Source organism: Harpegnathos saltator, unplaced genomic scaffold, assembly GCF_003227715.2.
Source record: "Harpegnathos saltator strain DR-91 unplaced genomic scaffold, Hsal_v8.6 scaffold6, whole genome shotgun sequence".
Taxonomy (NCBI): domain Eukaryota; kingdom Metazoa; phylum Arthropoda; class Insecta; order Hymenoptera; family Formicidae; genus Harpegnathos; species Harpegnathos saltator.
This window is the reverse complement of record NW_020230426.1, coordinates 157,511-178,372: the sequence shown is the minus strand read 5'-3', so window position 1 is coordinate 178,372 and position 20,862 is coordinate 157,511. Positions and strand designations below refer to the sequence as shown.

Genomic DNA, 20,862 nt, shown 5'->3' with positions numbered 1-20,862 from the left:
CGTATAACAAATAATTTAAATCTTATAAATATCTTACTTTTTATCATCACAAGCATACATATATAATCATTATATATATATATAAAAAGACGAAAGTCTTTGGCATATTTTCCTATTTCTTATTAAGAAATTCATTTCGTTCATAGATATACGTCATCGTATATCACTCTTATCCTCTACAAAAATCTTACAAAGATAAAAAAGATATTATCTTGATGTTGAAATACTATCGCGTATCTTAATCAATCTACGCTAAAGATCACGATATTCGTAATTATCGCTATTTACATGCGCGATATTAAAAGAGATTAAATAGATGTATTGAGAGAATAAGTATAAATAAAATATCAATCAATCTAACATAGTTGTCAAAAATATACACGTTCTAATCCTATCGTGGTCGACTCAACATTGGTCAGCGGCTCTCGATATAATCTTCCCTCTCGACGGAGTCGGACCATTCTATGAAATCTGCAGGCATGTGCATTAGTTTGATCTCCGACGTTAATTTCTCCCTGAAAAAGAAGAAGGAAATTTCACACATCTCGTTGGATGCTAAAAGGGAAATCAGGCTAAATCGTGCAAGACTGTCTCTGAAAGCGAATGGTTCGCGGACTTTAAAAACGTTTCATCCGTTACATCAAGATACTAGAGCACGATATCATAACGATCGTGATGTGAAGTTAACACACACGCACACACACACTTGCAAGATAATATCCAGAGAGAGAATGACGTTCGCGGACTGGCACTTGAAAGTGATAACAGTCAAACTGACACCAACCATTGACTCTTCCTGATAATCGGCACGACCATTGGGCTTGGGAATCCATTGAACGTGCTGGATATGGATAAAGTGTAGGCACCCATGTCCTTCCAGACCAGCCAATCGCCGATGCGAAGTTCTGGCATCAACACGTCCTTAAGGATGACATCGTACGAGTCGCAGGTCGGTCCCCATAGGCTCGAAATGAATTTCTCATGGCTGTCAGGCTGCGGCGGTAGAAATTGCGTTGATTATCATGATTGATCTTACATCGACGAAGGATACGGCCGTACCAAGAGGTTACACCCGCAAAGGAAAAGGAAAGCGTGGATTACCTCGAAGAGAAACTGCGGGTATCTAGCTTTCAGGCCCAACATCTCCTCTATGAACGAATTATACACTCCGCAGTTCACGTAGTACATTCTCATGAGCTTGCCGCTTCTGCGAACAAGCTTCTTCGAGTGCAAGTACGATGCCAGGGTAAACGCTGAAGTGACGTAGTACTGCCCCGGCTCGCTGATGACCCGTATGCTAGGATCGAGGTCTTGGATCGCGTCGTTCACGATATTGGCCAGCTGAGGAGAAGATTAATCGCGAGACGATTAGTCGCGGCTGGCTCTGCTATCGCGACGCAGACGACGCGATGAGACGTAACACGCGAGAAAACGGACATTTTTGTCGATGTTTACCTTATCGATGTCCGTGTCACTTGCGCCTGGAAAACCGCCGCCGATGTCGATCATCTGCACGTTCTCGCAGCCTATCGCCCGGGCGATCGCAATCAGTTGCTTGCATATCCCGATGCCCTTACTGAACGCGCTCATCTCACCGCACGGGCTGCCGACGTGGAAGCTGAAGCCGTGCAACGTCAGCCCGAGGTCCTTCGTCAGTTGTATCAGTCGCACGGCTTCCTCGTCCGGCTCGCAGCCGAACTTCGATCCGAGGGGGACCAGCGAATTCTTCGAGTCGCATCGTATTCGTATCACGATCCTGTCGCGAGATCATTGCGGGAGATTACATTATGCTGCGCTGACGTCAAACGATAGGGTGTAAAGTACAGAGAGATAGGAAGCGCGGAACGCAGGACATGCATCTGTTAATACATAAGGACTGATAAAAATCAATCGCGAATCTCGATAAAGACAATCACGAAGATTGTCGGCGGTGTACGGTGATACTCACTCGGCCTCGGGGTAAAGTTCCTTGATCTTCAGGAGCTCCAGCTCGCCATCCACCGTCATCCGACTGACGTTCTTCTTCTTGGCGAATTTGATGTGGGACGGGCACTTGGTCGGGTTCGCGAATATGATGCGATCACTCTGCACGCCGTACTGCATCACTTGCCTGATCTCTTGCTATTATTGACATATTACGTACACGATGAGCTTATACCGTTCTTTTTCCCGGGAAAGAAGGGAATTGTGCGACTCGTAAGATAATAGAGGACTCGTTACTCGAGTAATAGGATATTCCATAATTGGGAAAGTACGTCGTTCGAATAACTCGACTCAAAGAGACGCCAACGATCGCGACTCGAGTTCTCTTTCACCGCGTCCTTCATCTCGACCGACACGGCAAGGTTGTAGTAAAAAGCGCAATAACATACCTGAGACGCGCAATCGAAACCAGCGTTCAAAGCAGCCAACACCTTGATGACCGTCGGGTCGGGATTGCACTTGACCGCTGAAATTTCGAAGAAACATCGGTTTATGATGAGCGGCCAGGCAGAGCCTCGAAACTGTCGAGGGAAGATCCTCGAGGACGCGGAACATACACGGCGAACGTACCGTAGTGCGGGATGACCTTGGGCATCTTGGTGATCCATTCGTGATGCTTCCTAATAATATCACCAATGTCCACGATGTAGAAAGGGTCCTCTTGATCCTCCATGGCGATTATGGTTCTAATGATATCCATGTTCTCCACCGCATCGTCGAAGACTTTGAGCTCGTTGAAGTCGTGAAGAGACATGTCGTCCGATGACCGATGCTAACGTACGAAACGAGCGCAACGAACTCTCCGTGTGAAATGTGCCGCTGTGCAGAAAAGTAAAAGCACTTAAGTACTTATAAACGGTCCGAGATATTGTGATAAGCATTGTGTCCCACGCTAAATACAATCACAGCCAGTACCCCGTTTGCTCAGCGATAAGATTCCTGGAAGTCAATGCAAGCTTCTATTGGTAGACTGTATCGTTACGCGAAGATTATACACGAGGGATTCCACGCAGCAATGCGACCACTCATCGTCGAATAAACAAAAATGTGTCAGTGCTTGCTATTAGAACAATTTAGAGAACAACTTATCTTTAATACTCTTTTTATTAATTTTATTAATAATAATCCGGGCAGATTTATACATCCTGTATGACTTGCTGAAAATATAGAGAGAGGAGAAAGAAGACAGACAATGCGTATATTAGGAATATGTACACAACTAGAGTGAACAATTCAGATATTACTAGTAATAAACAATTCTCTAATACAAGAAAGAAGAATGAGATTTCAGAGAGAAACAAAAGAAATAAAAGTCAAGTTAAAAATTGACTGTTCCGACACTCCTCCACCAATTTAACTGTTATAGGATTGCGCCGTCAGGAAGAATCACACTTTCACGAAATAGTAATGTACACGATATGACAATTTTATTCTGTAACCAATAAATGAAAACGAAAGAAAAGGAAAACTTATTATATATCGACTCGCGCACAGACTCCTATTTTTCGAATATCGAAGTCGAAAATCGTGTCTATCTTCCTCTCTATTGTCTCGTCGTGTTCTCCTTTAGCGTTGCCGTGGCCAACTTTTTATTTGCCTTTCTTTCCGTTCTTCTCTCGTCAACAATGTTAGCAGTATGTAAAAAAAAACAACCAGCATACGTTATTCATTTTTCATGCTTTATCAGTGTAATCAAACCACGGATACTCCTCAACCTTACGATCGATCGGCCAAAAACACGCGTACCTAATTCGACATTCTGACGACTTGTATTTCTTCGTAACGTTTAACAATCGAACGAAATGTTTTTTATATCACGCGAGAGACGCCAACGGTGGATCGTGAGCAACGTGCGTGTGTTCACTTGCGTCTATCTAAAAATCTTGAACCTCGCTCTAATATATGCAGTCTAATAACATAATGAATAGTTAACAAAATTATTCTTATCATTTATCGACGCTTATAATATCGCTAAATTATTGTTATTTGAGAAACTTGTGCAATTTGAAAATTGTGTAATTGCATAATACATTATTATATGCAGATCACATTTCGATAATTGCTGCCAGCACTGAAAATATATAATTCATATTATGTATACTATATAAGTTTTCGCAATACTAGCAATATCGGAACATGGCCATGGTAGCTGTGGTAAGATGCATATTTGTTACAACCGCGCGCGGTAAATGTAGTTGTGACCTTGGCTAACGTAGCCGGATCTGCAGCTACAACAAGCAAGAAAGACACACTAGACTAGATCAGTGCTCGGAATTACTTTCACTTTTTCGACGATTTTTGGAAGTTCTCTTCCACTTATTTCCCTTCATTTTCTTCCTCACTGCACCTGCACGCTATACTCGCTAGCTATACAGGTTGCGTGAAAAGTTCGCGGAGCGGCATCTATAAGTAAACGGTAGAATTATAAATTGTAGTTGGTTATATAGAATCACTCTTCATATGCCTAACCTACCTAGGTTAGGTTTCATTTCCATCTGCCAATTCTTTCTGTGTTTACAAGCCAATTGAAGTTGACGTGTCAGTATATTTGTTTGCAATGGAAAATTTGAAACAGCGTGCAGTGATTGAGTTCTTTGTTAAAAAAGGTTTAAAGGCAATGGAAATTCATTCCGAGATGGTAAATATGTTAGGGGAATCTGTTCCTTCAAAAACAATGGTATGTAAATGGGCATTTGAGTTTCAACGTGGTCGTACAAACGTTGAAGATGATCCACGCAGTGAACGTCCAAAAAGCGCATCAACACCAGAAATCATTGAGCAAATACATGTTATTGTTTCTGAAGATCCAAGTGTGACTACGCGTGAAATTGCTCATACCATAGGCATTTCAGATGAACGGGTACGGCATATTTCTCTCTTTCTCACTGGTAAATGATTCTGCTTTTTATTTATTTTTTCAAACTGTTCTTAGAAGTATCAGTAAAATTAATTCAATTTAACATTATTGGTGTATGGTCTTATATTCTTGACTGGATCTAAGAGCATGCATAGACCAATCAGATGTATCAAGAGGCACGGTAGTGCTTATTATGCGCGAAACTGCGAGTTTAAACGAGGTGAGATTTTCATATCTCAGCAATGACTGAACCAATCGAGGTTTTTTTAGTCCCAATCGATTCGGCCTTCAAAAATAGGAAGAAAAGTGTTCTTGTGCTTTTTGTGTACGTTGTCTCTAAGTGGAGATATTTTAAGATAAGTCTGAATCACGGAAAATCTCGATTCAGTAAGAAATGTCGGACACGAAGGAGTGGGGCAAAACGTGCACATTGTTTTCCCGACACCAGTGGTACGATTCTTTAACTCGTTATTGGAGTTAACGACACTTTCGTTATCGTTGCGTAGCTTTTGTATACCGTAAAAAAGCTGCACAACGATAACGAAACTATCGTTAACTCCAATAACGAGTTACAAAATCGCACCACAGGGGCGCTACGAGAGCGCTGAAGAGCAAACAGCAGCGAATGCGAGCAAGCGAGAGAGAGTGAGAGAGAGGTGCTTATTGACTCGTTGTCTAGGAAGATTGCTGTTCAATTTTTTTTATAACATAGTATACATACATTAACCTATTTCTTCCCAATGTTGCGTATACGCAACACGAAGTTTATATAGTTAACTACTGACGTCAGTAATTATTTTTTTCACGAAGTGTTAGACTGAAATAAGTTCATTTTGACTGCATTTTGTGAAGTTAAACTTCGTGTTGCGTATACGCAACATTGGGAAGAAATGGTGGGTTAAGTACGCAACATCGGTGCATCGTCATCAGTGGGATATACATTAGTGATTGATTAGGATTTTTTGATTAAACATCATGTAATTGATTAAGAATATATACATACATTAAGTACGCAACATCGGTGCATCGTCATCATCAGTGGGATACACATTAGTGATTGATTAGGATATTTTTTGATTAAACATCAGTGATTGATTAAGAAGTATGATTATTAACAAAAATGATTATTAACAAAAATGATTATTAACAAAAATGATTATTAACAAAAACATGCAAGGAAGTTTACGAATTTGCGCAGAAAGGAGCTTCGGACATTCCTGCTATAGAAAATCTCATCAAGGACTTCACACCGCCGCGAAAAAAGAAAAAAAGCATCAGTGTGGTCTATGTATTGCTGGAAAATACAACTTAAGGACTCGGGTATGTTAAATTTTATACTATCCCCTCATCTTATTTGCTTCTAATTCGTACGTTTCATCTGAATGAATAAGTGCTAATCACGTGCACAATTTTGCACCTTATGATCATCCCGACCGTCAGTGTGATAATTCATGCCCATGCATATACAAGCACAAAACTTCTGCGAGAAGTTTTATCAGTTTTATCAGCAGCGAATGCCAGAACAGATTTCCTGAGTGTAGGTGCAAAGCGCAATGCAATACAAAGCAGTGTCCTCGTTATCTGGTTATCAGGGAATGTGATCCGGATCTTTGCCAAACGTATGGTGCAGATCATTTCCAAATCAATTATATTATATTATATTATATATATTATATTATATTATATTATATTATGTATTATATTATATTATGTTATGTTATATTAAATAAAATTAAATTTTAATATATAAAATTAAAATTATTTATTAAAATTACAGTTACCTGTATTACCGACTATTAGATTATAAACGTTTTAAAATTATCTTAAATAAGACGTCGTTTAGACGTCTTAAATTAATGTCTAAAAGACATCTTAAAATAATGTCTAAAAGGCGTCTAAAAGGCATTAAAATAATATCTAAAAGACGTCTTAAATCGGGACGTAAGATGTCTTAAAGACGTCATAAAGGCATCATTCTGACAACTTTTTAAGACGTCTAAAAAAATGTTAAGACGTCTTTTAAATGTCATATTGTTGTGTGGGTAAGGTATAGAATGGAAGAATAAAGGAATGGGGGTTAGGTAAAATAATTTTATAAATAAAAATAGCATGTGTAATGAAAAATAAATTTTATTTGCCAAAAATCTTATCGGATACTAATATTTGTTGTATGGGTAAAGAAAACCACCAAAAACTTTACCAGTGTCCTTACAGTGGCCTAATAAAAATATTTAACGTTTTTAATTAAAAAAATCAGTGTAACTTATAACATTAAAAATGAATAATTCATTTCATATAAGAATACAAATTATTTCTAACGTATTAAGTGTCAATTATACATCTAGTTTTTTTTAAGAATGTATAATAAATTTTTATGTATTGTTATATTATATTAATAAGTTTAAAAAAGAAAAGATGAAAATAAATTATTGTTTTAAATTAATTTTAAACCATCTTTGTTATCATTTTTATTATTATTTTATAATAATTTTATAATTATTTTATAATATTATTTTATAATAATAATTTTTATTACATTTTAACGATCACAGACAAAATATCTGATAACTTAAATTGTTATTAATACATATTATTATAATCTACATATTGCTATTTAGCATTCACATGCATAGCAATGTATCAAACATCAACATATGACAGACTTCACATAGAAAATAATATTAATATTGCACATTATAATGAGTAGAAAAAGATTAAAGATTTGTAAAAAGTAAAATAAAAAATCAAGAACTACCAGATGCATTAAAATTTGTCCCATACAAGATTTTTGTATGATTTTCGTAAGTACTAACAATCTTTAGCATAAATTTTCGTGTTGGTAAAAGGATTTGGAGGTAATTCAAGAGTTATGACAATATCGACTGTTTCACCATACCGAAGATAACACGATTATATCCTTGCTTTGTTTCTATGTCTTGTAGAATTTAATTTTCAAACAGTGAAAAGGGGGGAGAAGTAGTTCCTGAGAGTTTATAATTAACGTATACATAAACTTGAATTGCCTGAACTTGTTAACTCTGGTTTTATTTTTCAATTAATTTTATTCAGAGGACAATTTCCTCCGAGGTAGCAATACAAAATTCTTCGACCGTACGCTGGACACTTAATTATCATATTGCTAGAGGACAATTAATCTCCCTCCTCGGCAGTAAGAATAGAATAAATACTATATATGTATATGTACAAGTAACAAAATTTTGCTTGCAACGTAAAGCGTTAATAAAACTTATTTACGAAAATGCTGACAGTCTTTAACATTATCTGGTCGATGTTAATATTTTCCGATATCTTTTTCCCATTATTCCATATTTGTTTCCATTTATGCTTATTTCAAGCTACAGCTTCATTTTCCAGCTACGATATTCCTCAGAGTGCTAACGCTTAGCGAGATTTTTCTAGTACTGTAAATCTCGTAAAACCAGCGGTCTTTAATTCAATTCAATTCAACTCAATATTGGCTCTGAGGGAATAAAGTTACCCCATATGCCATTCCTTGTAATCAGCAGTCTTTATTAGGTCTCGTCTGTGATATTAAAGATGCCAATGTATGGGAGCGTCGAGCGTCAAAGCGTCCAACCAATCAAAGTTCCTTGTTTTTATCCGTGAAATAAGAAATGAAAAATTGATTGGTTGGACGCTTTGACGCTCGACGCTCGACGCTCCCATGTATTGGCACCTTCAGTGTGGGGAGAAAGAGGGACTTGTGTACTCAGCCTTATTTTATTAAACTTAGAGAGAAACTTGAAAGCAGCCAACACGGCATTTTCGGTGACACCGACTTTCCGCATTGGGAAAGGACGCCATCTGCATCCATTTTGAGAGGGGAACTACGATACTACATCCACTTTCAAGTTTCGATAATAAATCCTGCATGTGGTGGAAGTCCGTGCTACATCTACTTTCAGGCGGTTTATGTCCGTGTTACAAACATGGTAAAGGTTGCCACCTTTATGCCAGACTTTGCCCGGAGGCACCGACGAGACCGTCGTGAAGTTAGCAGACAAATGGAAGATTTTCTAATTTTTTTTTTTGTATCATTTGGGAATTATTTAGGGAAATTTAGGAACATAGCCTCATAGTTTGGGAAATAATAGTTTATCAGTAATTAATAAAAATTAATCAAGTGTTAAGTTAGCAGATATAATAAAAGAAAAATGTTTTTTAATTTTTATTTAACGTAAAATTATTTGGGAAACACGTCTGTAATGTTTTTAACGTTTGGGAAATAATAAGTTTTTATAATAATTGAAAACAAAGATTACATGTGGTACATTTCCGAAGATAGATGGAAATGCACCAATCAGAACGCAGTATTTTCATCCAGCAAGCAATCCAGCACCCAAACAAGCACCGTTCTAAAAGCCTGGAAAAATATATAATGTTGTAGTGACACTTTCGTATCAAATATATCAACATTTGTATCCTATATATGTAAAATTTGTTAAATTTGTGAACATAAATATTACATTTGATGTTATCGTGAATTAAAAATCAGCTAGCTAAATCTGTTGATAAGCATAAAATATAAGTACCAGTCAAAATATGCAAAACAATGAATACTTGCATGATAAGCCACAGGGAGAAATAACTTATTCGATCCATTCTTGTGTGCACAGCTTAAATATTTAACGTTAAAAAAAACTTTCTTTTTGGTGTGAAGATAAGCATTCTTGGGTAGGAAATTAAATATTTGGTTGAACGTTAAGCCAATTAAACTGAGTCATCATATTTGTCAATGATTCACGGAGTCGCGAGGTGAATTTCGATTGAGCTTTTAAATTGATAGTGTTCGTGCAATTATGCTGTAATTACGAGGGCGATCCAGAAACGATATCCTTTTCCAGTTTCCGAAAGTACAATCAGAGAGAAGAATGAGAGCGGCCACCGGCCGTATTTCGGGGGACACGGCTAGGCGCATTTTAGATACGCCATCTGACCAAAATGCGCCTAAACTACATTCGCTAGGCGCACTTTCGCGGTGATAAAAGTAAAATGCGCCTAGGTTCGTGTCCGTACTACTTCCATGCAATGGATAGTAGATTAGAAAAAGACTGACGACAGACAATCGTTCCGTCTTTGTCTCACTACTGAGCGGCGCGCGGCAGTAAACACGAGGCGAGGTAGCGGCGATCTTATCGCTAAGCGAACATCTCTCCACTTTTCTTTCATCTTTCACGCTCCAGAGACATCAAAAGACGCGATAGCGTCTCGTGTCAAGGAAACGTGCGAAGCGAGGAATTATTTTTCACGCACGCGAGGTAGCACATGGGAGACTAGACGAGCGTCGACATATTATCTGTTTCTTTCCTGCTCGTCTAGCTTATTGACTGCGTGAGCCGCGAGATTTTTCTCGCTACTCCTATACCTCGCTCTTTCTCTCTCTCTCTCGCTCGTTCTTTCTCTCTCTCGCGCACTTGCTCGCTCTTCCTCTCTTCTCGTGTTCTTACGGCTTGATTAAATATATTAATTACATGACAATATATATATATAAATAAATGACACATATATAGTGTATATGTATATAAAGAATATTTAGTATTAATGCACAAATAAAGAAGAGAGAATTATAATGAGACGAAAAGTTAATAGAAATCCACTCTTAGCCAATATATACATCTTTTAAAAATAATTTGTTATTAAAGTATATGACAGAATAATTTATTTATGCTAATAAATTTAAATTAAAAATTAAATGAAATGTTATTTGTTTTGTAAAAGATATTCCATTGTTACATTTTTCTTTTCGTAGCAAAAATAAATTTAGTCTAGTAAAAGAAGAAATTAGTTTTATCATATTTCAATTACGACTTTATTATTTAATTTTACGAATAGATAACGTGCATATTGTTGCTCAACAGAAACCGCGAGAAAATGGTGATCTCCGTCAAAAAATAAATGCAAACTTTTTAATAATATAATAATTTTTTTACGTAAGTGTTTGTTTTTATAGTATAACCTGTTGAATTTTATTAATTATTAATTCAGCATGTTATAGTATAAAAAATATATTTTAATATAAAAATTAATGTAATATTAATTGTTTGCATTTGCAAGAAATATGGATAGAACAGGATAGGTTGCAATGATACATAGGAAGAAAAAAGATAGATAGATAAATAGATAGATAGATAGATGGATAGATAGATATAGAGAAATAGATAGATAGATAGTATAGAAAAAAAGATAAATAGAAATATAATTATCATTATTATTATTATTAATGTTTTCAGTTTCAAGAGAACATTCGCTTAAACGTAAGTCTTACTTAGGTCCAGTTACGAGTGTTAACACTTGTAAAGTCAGTCGAATTTTAAACATCTCGTAGAAACAAGTGCCTCAACTCATCAATATAAATGTAGAGGAAAGTAACCGAAACAGCCAAAAACCTCCTCCAAAAAAGCGATAAGATCGCCGCTACCTCGCCTCGTGTTTACTGCCGCGCGCCGCTCAGTAGTGAGACAAAGACGGAACGATTGTCTGTCGTCTGTCTTTTTCTAATCTACTATCCATTGCATGAAAGTAGTACGGACACGAACCTAGGCACATTTTACTTTTATCGCCGCGAAAGTGCGCCTAGCGGACGTAGTTTAGGCGCATTTTGGTCAGATGGCGTATCTAAAATGCGCCTAGCCGTATCCCCCGAAATACGGCCGGTGGCCGCTCTCATTCTTCTCTCTGATACAATCGTTGACGTTAACGCCACATCGGACTGCGCAAAATCTTTGCGAACGTTTAACGTTCAACGATTTACCATTGTGAGTGTATCCGGCAGCAAAATGGCAGCGAGTGACTCTACTACGGACGATAGTCTCTATCCAATCGCGGTTTTGATTGACGAGCTAAAAAATGAAGACGTCCAGGTAATTTCCTCACGATGATTACAACATGCACTTCTTTCTTTGTCATCTTCCCCGAAATTCTCTTTCTTTCTCGATGCCTTCTGATTAACGAAAATGAGTTCGAGATAACAACACTCGAAGGAAAGATTGGAGCATTTTTAACGTGTTTACACTTATTACAGCGAATTCGATGACGAATATATGTCGAGGCATAGTAGTTATTTCAAAAATACACTGTGAGAAAGAAGATTTCGACAGGAAACTAGACTTTAGATGTTTAAAGTGTGAAAAGGAATAGTTTGCATCATTACTTTTGAAGTTGTTGATACATTTTAGAAGAAAAGAGTCACATGTTATATGGGTTCTTATTGCAGCTACGTCTCAATTCCATTAAGAAGCTGTCGACTATTGCACTTGCTTTGGGTATCGAGCGTACACGGAGTGAGCTGATACCCTTTCTGACAGAGACGATTTATGATGAGGATGAAGTCCTCCTTGCTTTAGCTGAACAGCTTGGTACATTCACTCCTCTTGTCGGTGGACCAGAATATGTGCATTGTTTATTAGTAAGAATGCTTGATATAATTACAAGATTTCTACTACTAATTTCTACTAACAGAGAAAAAAATAAGACTTTCCTGTTGTACCATTTAAAAAAATTAATAATCTCCAATTTAGCCACCTCTGGAATCCTTGGCTACTGTGGAAGAAACTGTTGTACGTGACAAAGCTGTGGAATCCTTAAGAAATATTGCAAGTCAACATAGTCCTGTGGACCTGGAAGAACATTTTGTTCCATTGGTGCAACGCTTAGCTTCAGGAGACTGGTTTACGTCAAGGACATCTGCATGTGGCCTGTTCAGTGTTTGTTATCCACGAGTAGGACCAGCCATTAAAAGTAATTATACAATGATTAATCTTTTTTACAAATCTCTATGTTTAATATTTATTATGAAGCCAAAATATAAGAAGATGAGCTTAACATTTTTCTTCAAATCTTAATTTTACAGCGGAATTGCGAAATCACTTTCGCGGTTTGTGCCAAGATGATACTCCAATGGCACGAAGATCAGCTGCTTCTAAACTAGGTGAATTTGCAAAAGTCGTAGAAATTGAGTATCTCAAGTCTGACTTAATACCTATGTTTGTTATACTTGCACAGGATGAACAAGTAAGTATATTAAATGATTACATGTTCAAAAATATTTAACTACATCGAGATTATATTGCATAATAATTCGTTGTAGGATTCGGTTCGTCTTTTGGCTGTTGAAGCCTGTGTCAGTATTGCAGCATTGTTGCAACAAGAAGATGTTGAACAATTAGTCATGCCTACGCTTCGGCAGTGTGCTAGCGATCAATCATGGCGCGTTCGTTATATGGTGGCAGATAAGTTTACAGATGTATATATCACTTCTATTTACAGTTCTAACGCAGAAAAATAATTTAATAATGATTCTGTGTTTTATATAAAGTTATATTGTAAGTATACTAATAAAATATTTTTTTCAGCTTCAAAAGGCTGTTGGACCGGAAATCACAAAAACTGATCTCGTACCAGCATTTCAAGTATTACTCAAAGATATCGAAGCAGAGGTGCGGGCAGCTGCTGCTGATAAAGTCCGCGACTTTTGTCAAAATCTCGATCAGTTCAATCAGGAATCTATAATAATGACAAATATATTACCTATAGTTAAAGAACTCGTGGCCGATCCTAATCAGCATGTAAAATCAGCTTTAGCGAGCGTGATTATGGGATTGAGCCCCATACTCGGCAAGCACAAGTAAGGACGAACGATTTCGGCACAACATTGTAAAGTATACCAATCGGTCAATAATCGTATTTTATATTTTCACAGCACGATCGAACACCTGTTACCTTTGTTCCTATCTCAGCTCAGAGATGAATGTCCCGAGGTGCGGCTCAATATCATTAGCAATTTAGAATGTGTTAATGAAGTTATTGGCATTCAACAGCTCTCACAGTCCCTTTTACCAGCTATTGTAGAGTTGGCTGAAGATTCTAAATGGCGTGTGCGACTAGCTATCATTGAGTAACTATGCCCACTTGTTTTTGTATAAGTTACATCACAAAAATCAAAAGTACATAATATGCTATGAATCAAATTTCAGGTACATGCCGTTGTTAGCCGGACAGCTTGGAGTGGAGTTCTTCGATGAGAAACTAAATTCTTTGTGTATGACTTGGTTGGTGGATCATGTTTATGCAATTCGAGAAGCCGCAACGTTAAATCTAAAGAAACTGGTGGAGAAGTTTGGACCAGAATGGGCACAAAATACAGTGATACCTAAAGTCTTGGCTATGTCGAGGGATCAGAATTATCTTCATAGAATGACATGCTTGTTCTGTATCAATGTAAGCTACGTTGTTATGTTACAATTAAAAAATAATGTAACAAATATTCTAATATCCAACTAATATCTAATATATGGATGGCATAATGTTTATAATAGGTTTTAGCTGAAGTATGTGGCCCAGAAATAACCACAAAGGTTATGCTTCCGACTGTATTAATCATGGCTACTGATAATGTCGCAAATGTAAGATTTAATGTCGCCAAGACCCTCCAACGAATTGGACCTTTCCTCGAACCTTCAGCAGTTCAAACTCAAGTAAAACCCATTCTTGATAAACTCAACACCGACAGTGACGTAGATGTGAAATACTTCGCTTCAGAAGCAATTGCTGGTATTGCAGGTAAACATATCGCTGTTATATCTTGTTAATATAAAAAAAACAAATGACTAATATAAATTAAACATAAAAAAGTTTCATTTTTTATATATTATCACTTCTTCATGTGAAAAGAGTATATTTTACTTAATATTTTTCTTTTCTAATTATATTTGACTTTAATTGTGATTATGTTTTAGCGTAGGTTGAGCAACACAGTGCATTTATCGCTTATCCAACATTATTCAACTTAAATTTGAGAAAAATATGCCACGATACTTTACTTACACATGGCAACAGGTAATATTAATGCACAGACGGAGCCAACTTCAACAACAAAACATAAAAATTCTAATTAGTAGATCACGTTGAATCATATCTTAAGTTTTGTTGTATTTGTATATCTATAATTGCAGTAATGAGTACAATATTCAACTTAATTAGTAACATGTATTTCTAATATATACTTGATTAATTGTCTTAAAAAATAATATAATAAAATATGTCTCTCGGAATCATTCCCATAATTAAGCACCTAATTATGATTTACATTTTTATTTTTATCAACTAACATCTTAGTCATTACTTTAATAGACATTATTTTAATATCTTAGGTACAATTTATGTATAATTTTTAAAAAAGCAAAAACAAAGCTTTTTCTTGTAATTAATTTTATTTCATAGCCTTTAATATGGGTATTTCACATGATATCACAGCTTATCACTATTATTGTTTAATAAATTTCGCTATATATTGAAATTTACTTCGTGATTATAGAACACTGGTACTATATATTTATATATGTGTGCGAACATATCAAATCAAAAATTTTACTAATACATGGTAACTAGCATAAAATCAATTATCCCATACATTATTACTAGCTTAAAAACAATATTTATGTTTTCCATCAACTAAGACTTTATTTAATAATTGTGACTTTTTATTTACATGTTAATAAGATAGTGGTAAACATACGTTGTAACAGGTAACTTTTAATTTACTTGACATTGCTCTACAATGAAAAGCACAAGATAATTATTAATTTTGTTTCATTTATTGCATTGGATAAGCGTATTATGGTTATAGAATTATATGTTCCGTAGTATAGGTATATTGTATATTCAACACTGTATTATATTTGCTATACTTGAGCTTTTGAAAAAATTATGTAATTATTATCAAAGACAATTAACATAAAGTCTCCTACTAAGATCCTTAATATCTATGGAATTTTTTATTAATTAACGGATATTAATACTTGAATATTCTTCAGAATTAGTGCAATTATCATATCAATGACAAATTCATAATTATATCATTGCAAACAAAATAAATTCTTATAAACTATATTATGAAGTATATTACCTATGTATGTAGAGTGTCTTATAAGTAACGTATCAGATATTCTATGCAAAAAATTATTAATTGCAGAAATAAAAATTTTAATAAAATATTTATTATTATGTAATTCCTAATATAATAATAATTATATATAATTACTCAAGATATGATCTGTACAATATTATAACTATATAATATTATAATTATATATAGCTACATATTATAACTATCACATTTTTAAGTGTTAACGTTTTTCAACTATGGTATAACAGAAATATTTCGTACTATACTATAGCACTGTTTAATATACTTCATAATAACAGGATTTTATATGGGGCTATACGAATTTGTCAATAACTGATCAATTTAATCTGACGAGTTTTTGGCTCTTAATGTCGAGAAAAATAATAGCAAAACAAAAGATATAGTTTATCGATCCGTTTCCATCAGTATTCAAAAGTGCTTAAGCATACAAGCACTTTATTTATTTGTCTTAATAAACAATCCCTACATGTTTAAAAAAAAGCCTCCAGATTTTAAGCACAGAATATAAAATGCTTAATTACTCATAAATTGAGCATAATTTATTTTGTTTATAGTCGCCATCATTATATGCTATCAAAGTCTCTCAAACTCTATCTATACTTTCTCAGCTAATATTTCCTTCAAATATTTTATACTTATCGGTAAATATCAAATAAATGTTAATAATTGATACTTTATTAAAATAGTGCATTTAAATATAATTTCTGGTTGATAAATTGCACCAATGAAATGACTTTAATATTCATGTTTGAAACGCCATCGCTTTTATAATTGTTACAATTACCTATAAATAGTATGATATAATCTATATTTCGATTCCACAAAAAGAAAATTTAAATTTGGTATACTCAAATTTTGTTGCAGTATAAAATATAAAATATAATATCATTAACATAATCTCTATATAGACATCTATAAACAAAATAACTAATAAAGTAGCTGCAACTACAACATAATTTGCCCATCTTATAAGATTTTAAATATTATCTAATATAAAATATACGAAACATGTACAAAATTCTGATTTATCGTTTAGAAATGTTTAATGAACTGAATAATCAAATGTGTGTAATAAGATACGAAAATTTGGCAAATGTCTTCTTTATGAATTATTGATCAGATGTTGATCAAAAATATAAACACAATACATTTTTCTGCAGCGTGTTCTATAAACACGAAAATATAAAAATTCCGAATGAGAACATATTGTGTCTTAATAACAGTCACTATATACATATGTTTTAAGAGCTAACTAATCTACATTACCGTTTATTTTTCCTACTTCAAAATTGGTTTCAAGCAGGAAAATACCTGTTTTGTAAAACACTGGCAAGTGTAGATTATATCGTAGCCATATCTGACTTTGTCAAGTCTACGGAAATCGTATGACTAATTGTCGCAACGTGCGCACTACTCCCGCTACTCTCACTGCTGCTGTTAACGATATTCAACGATGAAATTTTAGCCCGTTGATACGCCACAACGGTATTTAAACTCAAGAATCTGAAACAAACGATTTTTATTAATTGCATAAATCGTGTGGCGGCAACACCATCGATATTAAAACTTCTCATAGATCTAGCTTTTATGTACCTTATGCAAACATATATGATCAGCAGTGCAGCAGCAGCAGCGATCGTTTTGATAATGGGTGCCTCTACAAGTTGAATAACTATCCACGAAGCAGCCGAGGACGCACACATCGTTGTAACAATAACGATAGTTTGTAAGCAGTGTCGTGAAGTTAAACCGTTTTGCCAATCCAATCGACTCGCGTGTTCAACGTTGTAATTCGTGCCACAAACTTTACAAGTTAGGCTATCAGCATTTACAGAACTCTAGAGAAAAAGAAAAGGAGAACGTGAGAAAACACAATTAAGATAATATACTGAACTAAACACAATAAATGTATAAGATTTCAAAACATTTCACCTCAACCAGCCAACGGCGAAGACAATCGTGATGTACAGCGCTTACGTCGCCTCTGCATTGGCATGGTTGTATCAACGGGCCAGCATCCTGTCTGTCACTGTCGTAACAAATCCAACAGTCCTTGCTATTAATCGACGTTGCATCCGTAAGAAATGCTGTGTCTTGAGATCCTTTCTCTTGCAGTTCTATCTCCTTTGTATGCTTCCCTTGATCCAGATCCAATTTTTTCAAAATTCGCTTTGGATTTAGAATCCACAATTGTTCCGGACTGAAGCAAAAACGATAAGAGAGACATGTGTTAACATGGCGTATAAATATAATTTATAAAAGGAAATAATATATAAGATGTACATATAAATATACCTTATACAATTCCATAAGACACAGGGGAACCACAGCGCTACACCAACTTCAATAACACGGAACACGACATCATGCCAATTTCTGCTGTATAATGGTACTCTAGAAATATAAATTAATACGTGCATTATTTAAACATAAGATTTAAATTGACACAAGTCACCAAGAGTCCTTACTTTGCTTTCCAAAATTCGCTGAGAGTCTCACTGCACAAAAAGCCAACTATTATAAACAACATAAACGCTTGTGAGACTAATCCAAATCTAGATTGATGCAATTGAGACATGTTCACTTGTTGCATATGCAAAGGCTCTGACGTAGACGTAGATGGAACTGGATCAAACAATTTTGCAGTTACTTGTTCCTCAGGATGAACTTTTGTTTCGTCAGGTGTACGTTTATTTGTTGCTATGGAAGCAACTTGATATTCGTTTAAAAATCCACCACGAATCTAATGATAAAAAATATCTTAAATAACTTAAGAATATAAAAATTACTGTACAAATGTTATGATATACAAAAAGGAACATACTTTGAAAAATACTTCAACTCCGTATATCAAGAAGAAAACCACCACTATAAATAGCAACACAGCATAACAACCATTGAAAATGTGTGTATAAAAGCTCTAAAATAAATAAAAGATATATTGAGTAAATACTATTTTAATATAAAATATATACACACATGTGTATAAATTAGTGGAATATTATTATAATAAATATAAACCATTTAGTTCTACTTTCAATTTTGTTGCTTACTTGATCTTTTTGTGAATACATCTGAGCTGTGATAAAGTCCGCAAATAAAAGAGAATATGTTATTATATTGAAAATGACAAAAGCCAAGAAGGACTTTGACAAAAATTGAGGCTTGTCCCATCGAATGTCTCTCAAATGAACAACTTCAGCCCAAAAACAAACAATTAATGAAGATCCACTCAGGAGCAGTGGGTAATATGCTGACAGTAGACTTCTGGACCATCCTTCCTTGAAAGCAGTCTACAAAAAGATAAAAATATATCAAAATAAATAAATGATGTTAATTTAATAGTATTAAAGTAACAATGTTTATCCACATACTGATGATGTAAAATATGCGCCTCGCATAACTGATGCAAGGAAAACCACAAAATATAATACTTTTTGAGTGGTAACCCTACAGGCTCTTAAAAATGATGGTGCCTTCATTTTCTGCCATTCAGCTACAATGCACATAACAAGTTGTATCAAGCAAATGAAAGCTAATATAAAGAACATTGTGGCAAAGGCAATATAATAACTTAAATTTGGAATATGACATTCTGGCCCATCAAATTGGATCTGAAATAAAATAACAATTGAAGATAATCTTAAAACATTATATAATAATAAATCCCAAAACTAACAAAAGTTTTACCTCACATAAACATGTCCCATTATGACATTCTCCATGACCAGAACAATTTTCAGTACCACAGCTATTGTTCCAAGCCATCATACCAAACTTAACTAACAAAGACAATGGATTTTGTGTACTTAATGCGATCACTTGTTCCATGATCGCTAGATACAGAGCAACTGCTCCGGTACAGTTCTTTGGAAAGCTGTTTCATAAAATAAAAAATAGCTTATATTAGTTATTTTTATACAATATATATTTCTAAGTTACAGAAAACATTGTTCTTATATTATCATGTGTTAAATATTTATCTTATATTATCATGTGTTAAATGTTTATCTTATATTATCATGTATTAAAAATTTACAAATAGAGATGAAAATTAATAATACTTCCGGAACTAGTTTAAACAAATCAAGAAACAATCCAAATTTCAAATAATAAATTCATCATGCATAACTTTGCGTATAATTTCAATTTTTATTGCTTCAATGAATTATTATGAAGTACAAAATAATTTGTATTTCATGCTTAGAGAGAAGAAGGAAAGAAAGACAGTCTAGTCATATAATGAAACACGATTATATCGCTCGACCTTACCAATAAAAACATATAAAAAGTAATAAAAGACATTTAATAATAATAATGACAAATAAAAAACAATACCGAAATATGGATTCTCAAATATCGTGTATTCTTAGATATTATATATTTAATTTCATTCAAGGAGCAAATACGCGCAATGAGACGAGTACTGATAACGAACGATAAACATTGTATGTACACTCTAACAAAGAGAAATGGATTCCTCCAATCTAGCAGAGAAATGGATTCCTCCGTATGAGGAAACAAGTTTTTCCCCCTTCTTTGTCGCTGACTAACCGATCTGATCCGATATTGCATATATGTTGCTTCCGCAGTGTATCGGGCCTACTTCGCGGTACGAAGTAAGTGCAAGCGTACGCAATGACGCCAAGATGAGAGCATTCGTTACATTAGTCAGCTGTCACTGTTAGTTGTCCTGCGACAAACACAGTCGCTAGATTATCCCGCCAAATTACGCGTTGATCTCGATAACATAAAACGATGCACTAACGAAAATCAGTTACGTCACATACGAATGATAACCACAACGCGTTGTGGTAAAGAATCTTTTTACAACACCATTCCATCAACCTTTAGACCCCGACGAACTCTGCTCATTGAAACAGTTCATCTGATTCTCCCCCCCCCCCAGCATGCGATCGTCAATGACGTAAACATTACGTCTAGTTTCGATGGGCGACGTGGGTTTGTGCAGAGCCCAGAATGAGATAGATTTATATGTCGCACTTAGATATAAGAGAGATAAAAGAAGGAAAATTACAAGAAAATGTGGGAAGTACAGATAAAAAGAACAGATCTG

At 34.9% G+C, this 20,862-nt stretch overlaps 3 protein-coding genes across 5 annotated transcripts; 1 reads left to right on the top strand and 2 right to left on the bottom strand.

The window, feature by feature from the left end:
- Positions 1–212: 212 nt before the first annotated feature.
- Positions 213–2,875, bottom strand: LOC105185992 (ornithine decarboxylase 2). The gene is made up of 7 exons (XM_011145905.3): positions 2,554–2,875; positions 2,373–2,449; positions 1,949–2,121; positions 1,456–1,756; positions 1,102–1,341; positions 785–993; positions 213–515 (listed from the first exon to the last, which is right to left on the bottom strand). Exons 1-7 carry the CDS (start codon positions 2,735–2,737, stop codon positions 416–418), a joined length of 1,284 nt encoding a protein of 427 aa, XP_011144207.1. The 5' UTR covers positions 2,738–2,875; the 3' UTR covers positions 213–415.
- An 8,653-nt stretch (positions 2,876–11,528) lies between these two features.
- Positions 11,529–14,892, top strand: Pp2A-29B (Protein phosphatase PP2A regulatory subunit A). Of its 2 annotated transcripts, none has more exons than XM_011145904.3 (10): positions 11,529–11,721; positions 12,075–12,266; positions 12,379–12,598; positions 12,711–12,871; positions 12,948–13,103; positions 13,213–13,484; positions 13,560–13,754; positions 13,834–14,077; positions 14,176–14,419; positions 14,596–14,892. In XM_011145904.3, the coding sequence occupies exons 1-10, from the start codon at positions 11,638–11,640 to the stop codon at positions 14,598–14,600; spliced, it is 1,773 nt and encodes a 590-aa protein (XP_011144206.3). In that variant the 5' UTR covers positions 11,529–11,637; the 3' UTR covers positions 14,601–14,892. The 2 variants fall into 2 exon arrangements, with proteins under 2 accessions (XP_011144206.3, XP_011144205.3); XM_011145903.3 differs by having other exon boundaries at positions 14,601–14,886.
- A 1,911-nt stretch (positions 14,893–16,803) lies between these two features.
- Positions 16,804–20,680, bottom strand: LOC105185990 (uncharacterized). 2 transcript variants are annotated; one of them, XM_011145902.3, is made up of 10 exons: positions 20,340–20,680; positions 19,476–19,662; positions 19,160–19,399; positions 18,839–19,078; positions 18,610–18,705; positions 18,254–18,528; positions 18,081–18,179; positions 17,718–17,985; positions 17,379–17,623; positions 17,126–17,288 (listed from the first exon to the last, which is right to left on the bottom strand). In XM_011145902.3, exons 2-10 carry the CDS (start codon positions 19,614–19,616, stop codon positions 17,126–17,128), a joined length of 1,767 nt encoding a protein of 588 aa, XP_011144204.1. In that variant the 5' UTR covers positions 19,617–19,662; positions 20,340–20,680. The 2 variants fall into 2 exon arrangements, with proteins under 2 accessions (XP_025160042.1, XP_011144204.1); XM_025304257.1 differs by lacking the exon at positions 20,340–20,680 and having other exon boundaries at positions 16,804–17,288; positions 19,476–19,616.
- Between the last annotated feature and the right edge of the window lie 182 nt (positions 20,681–20,862).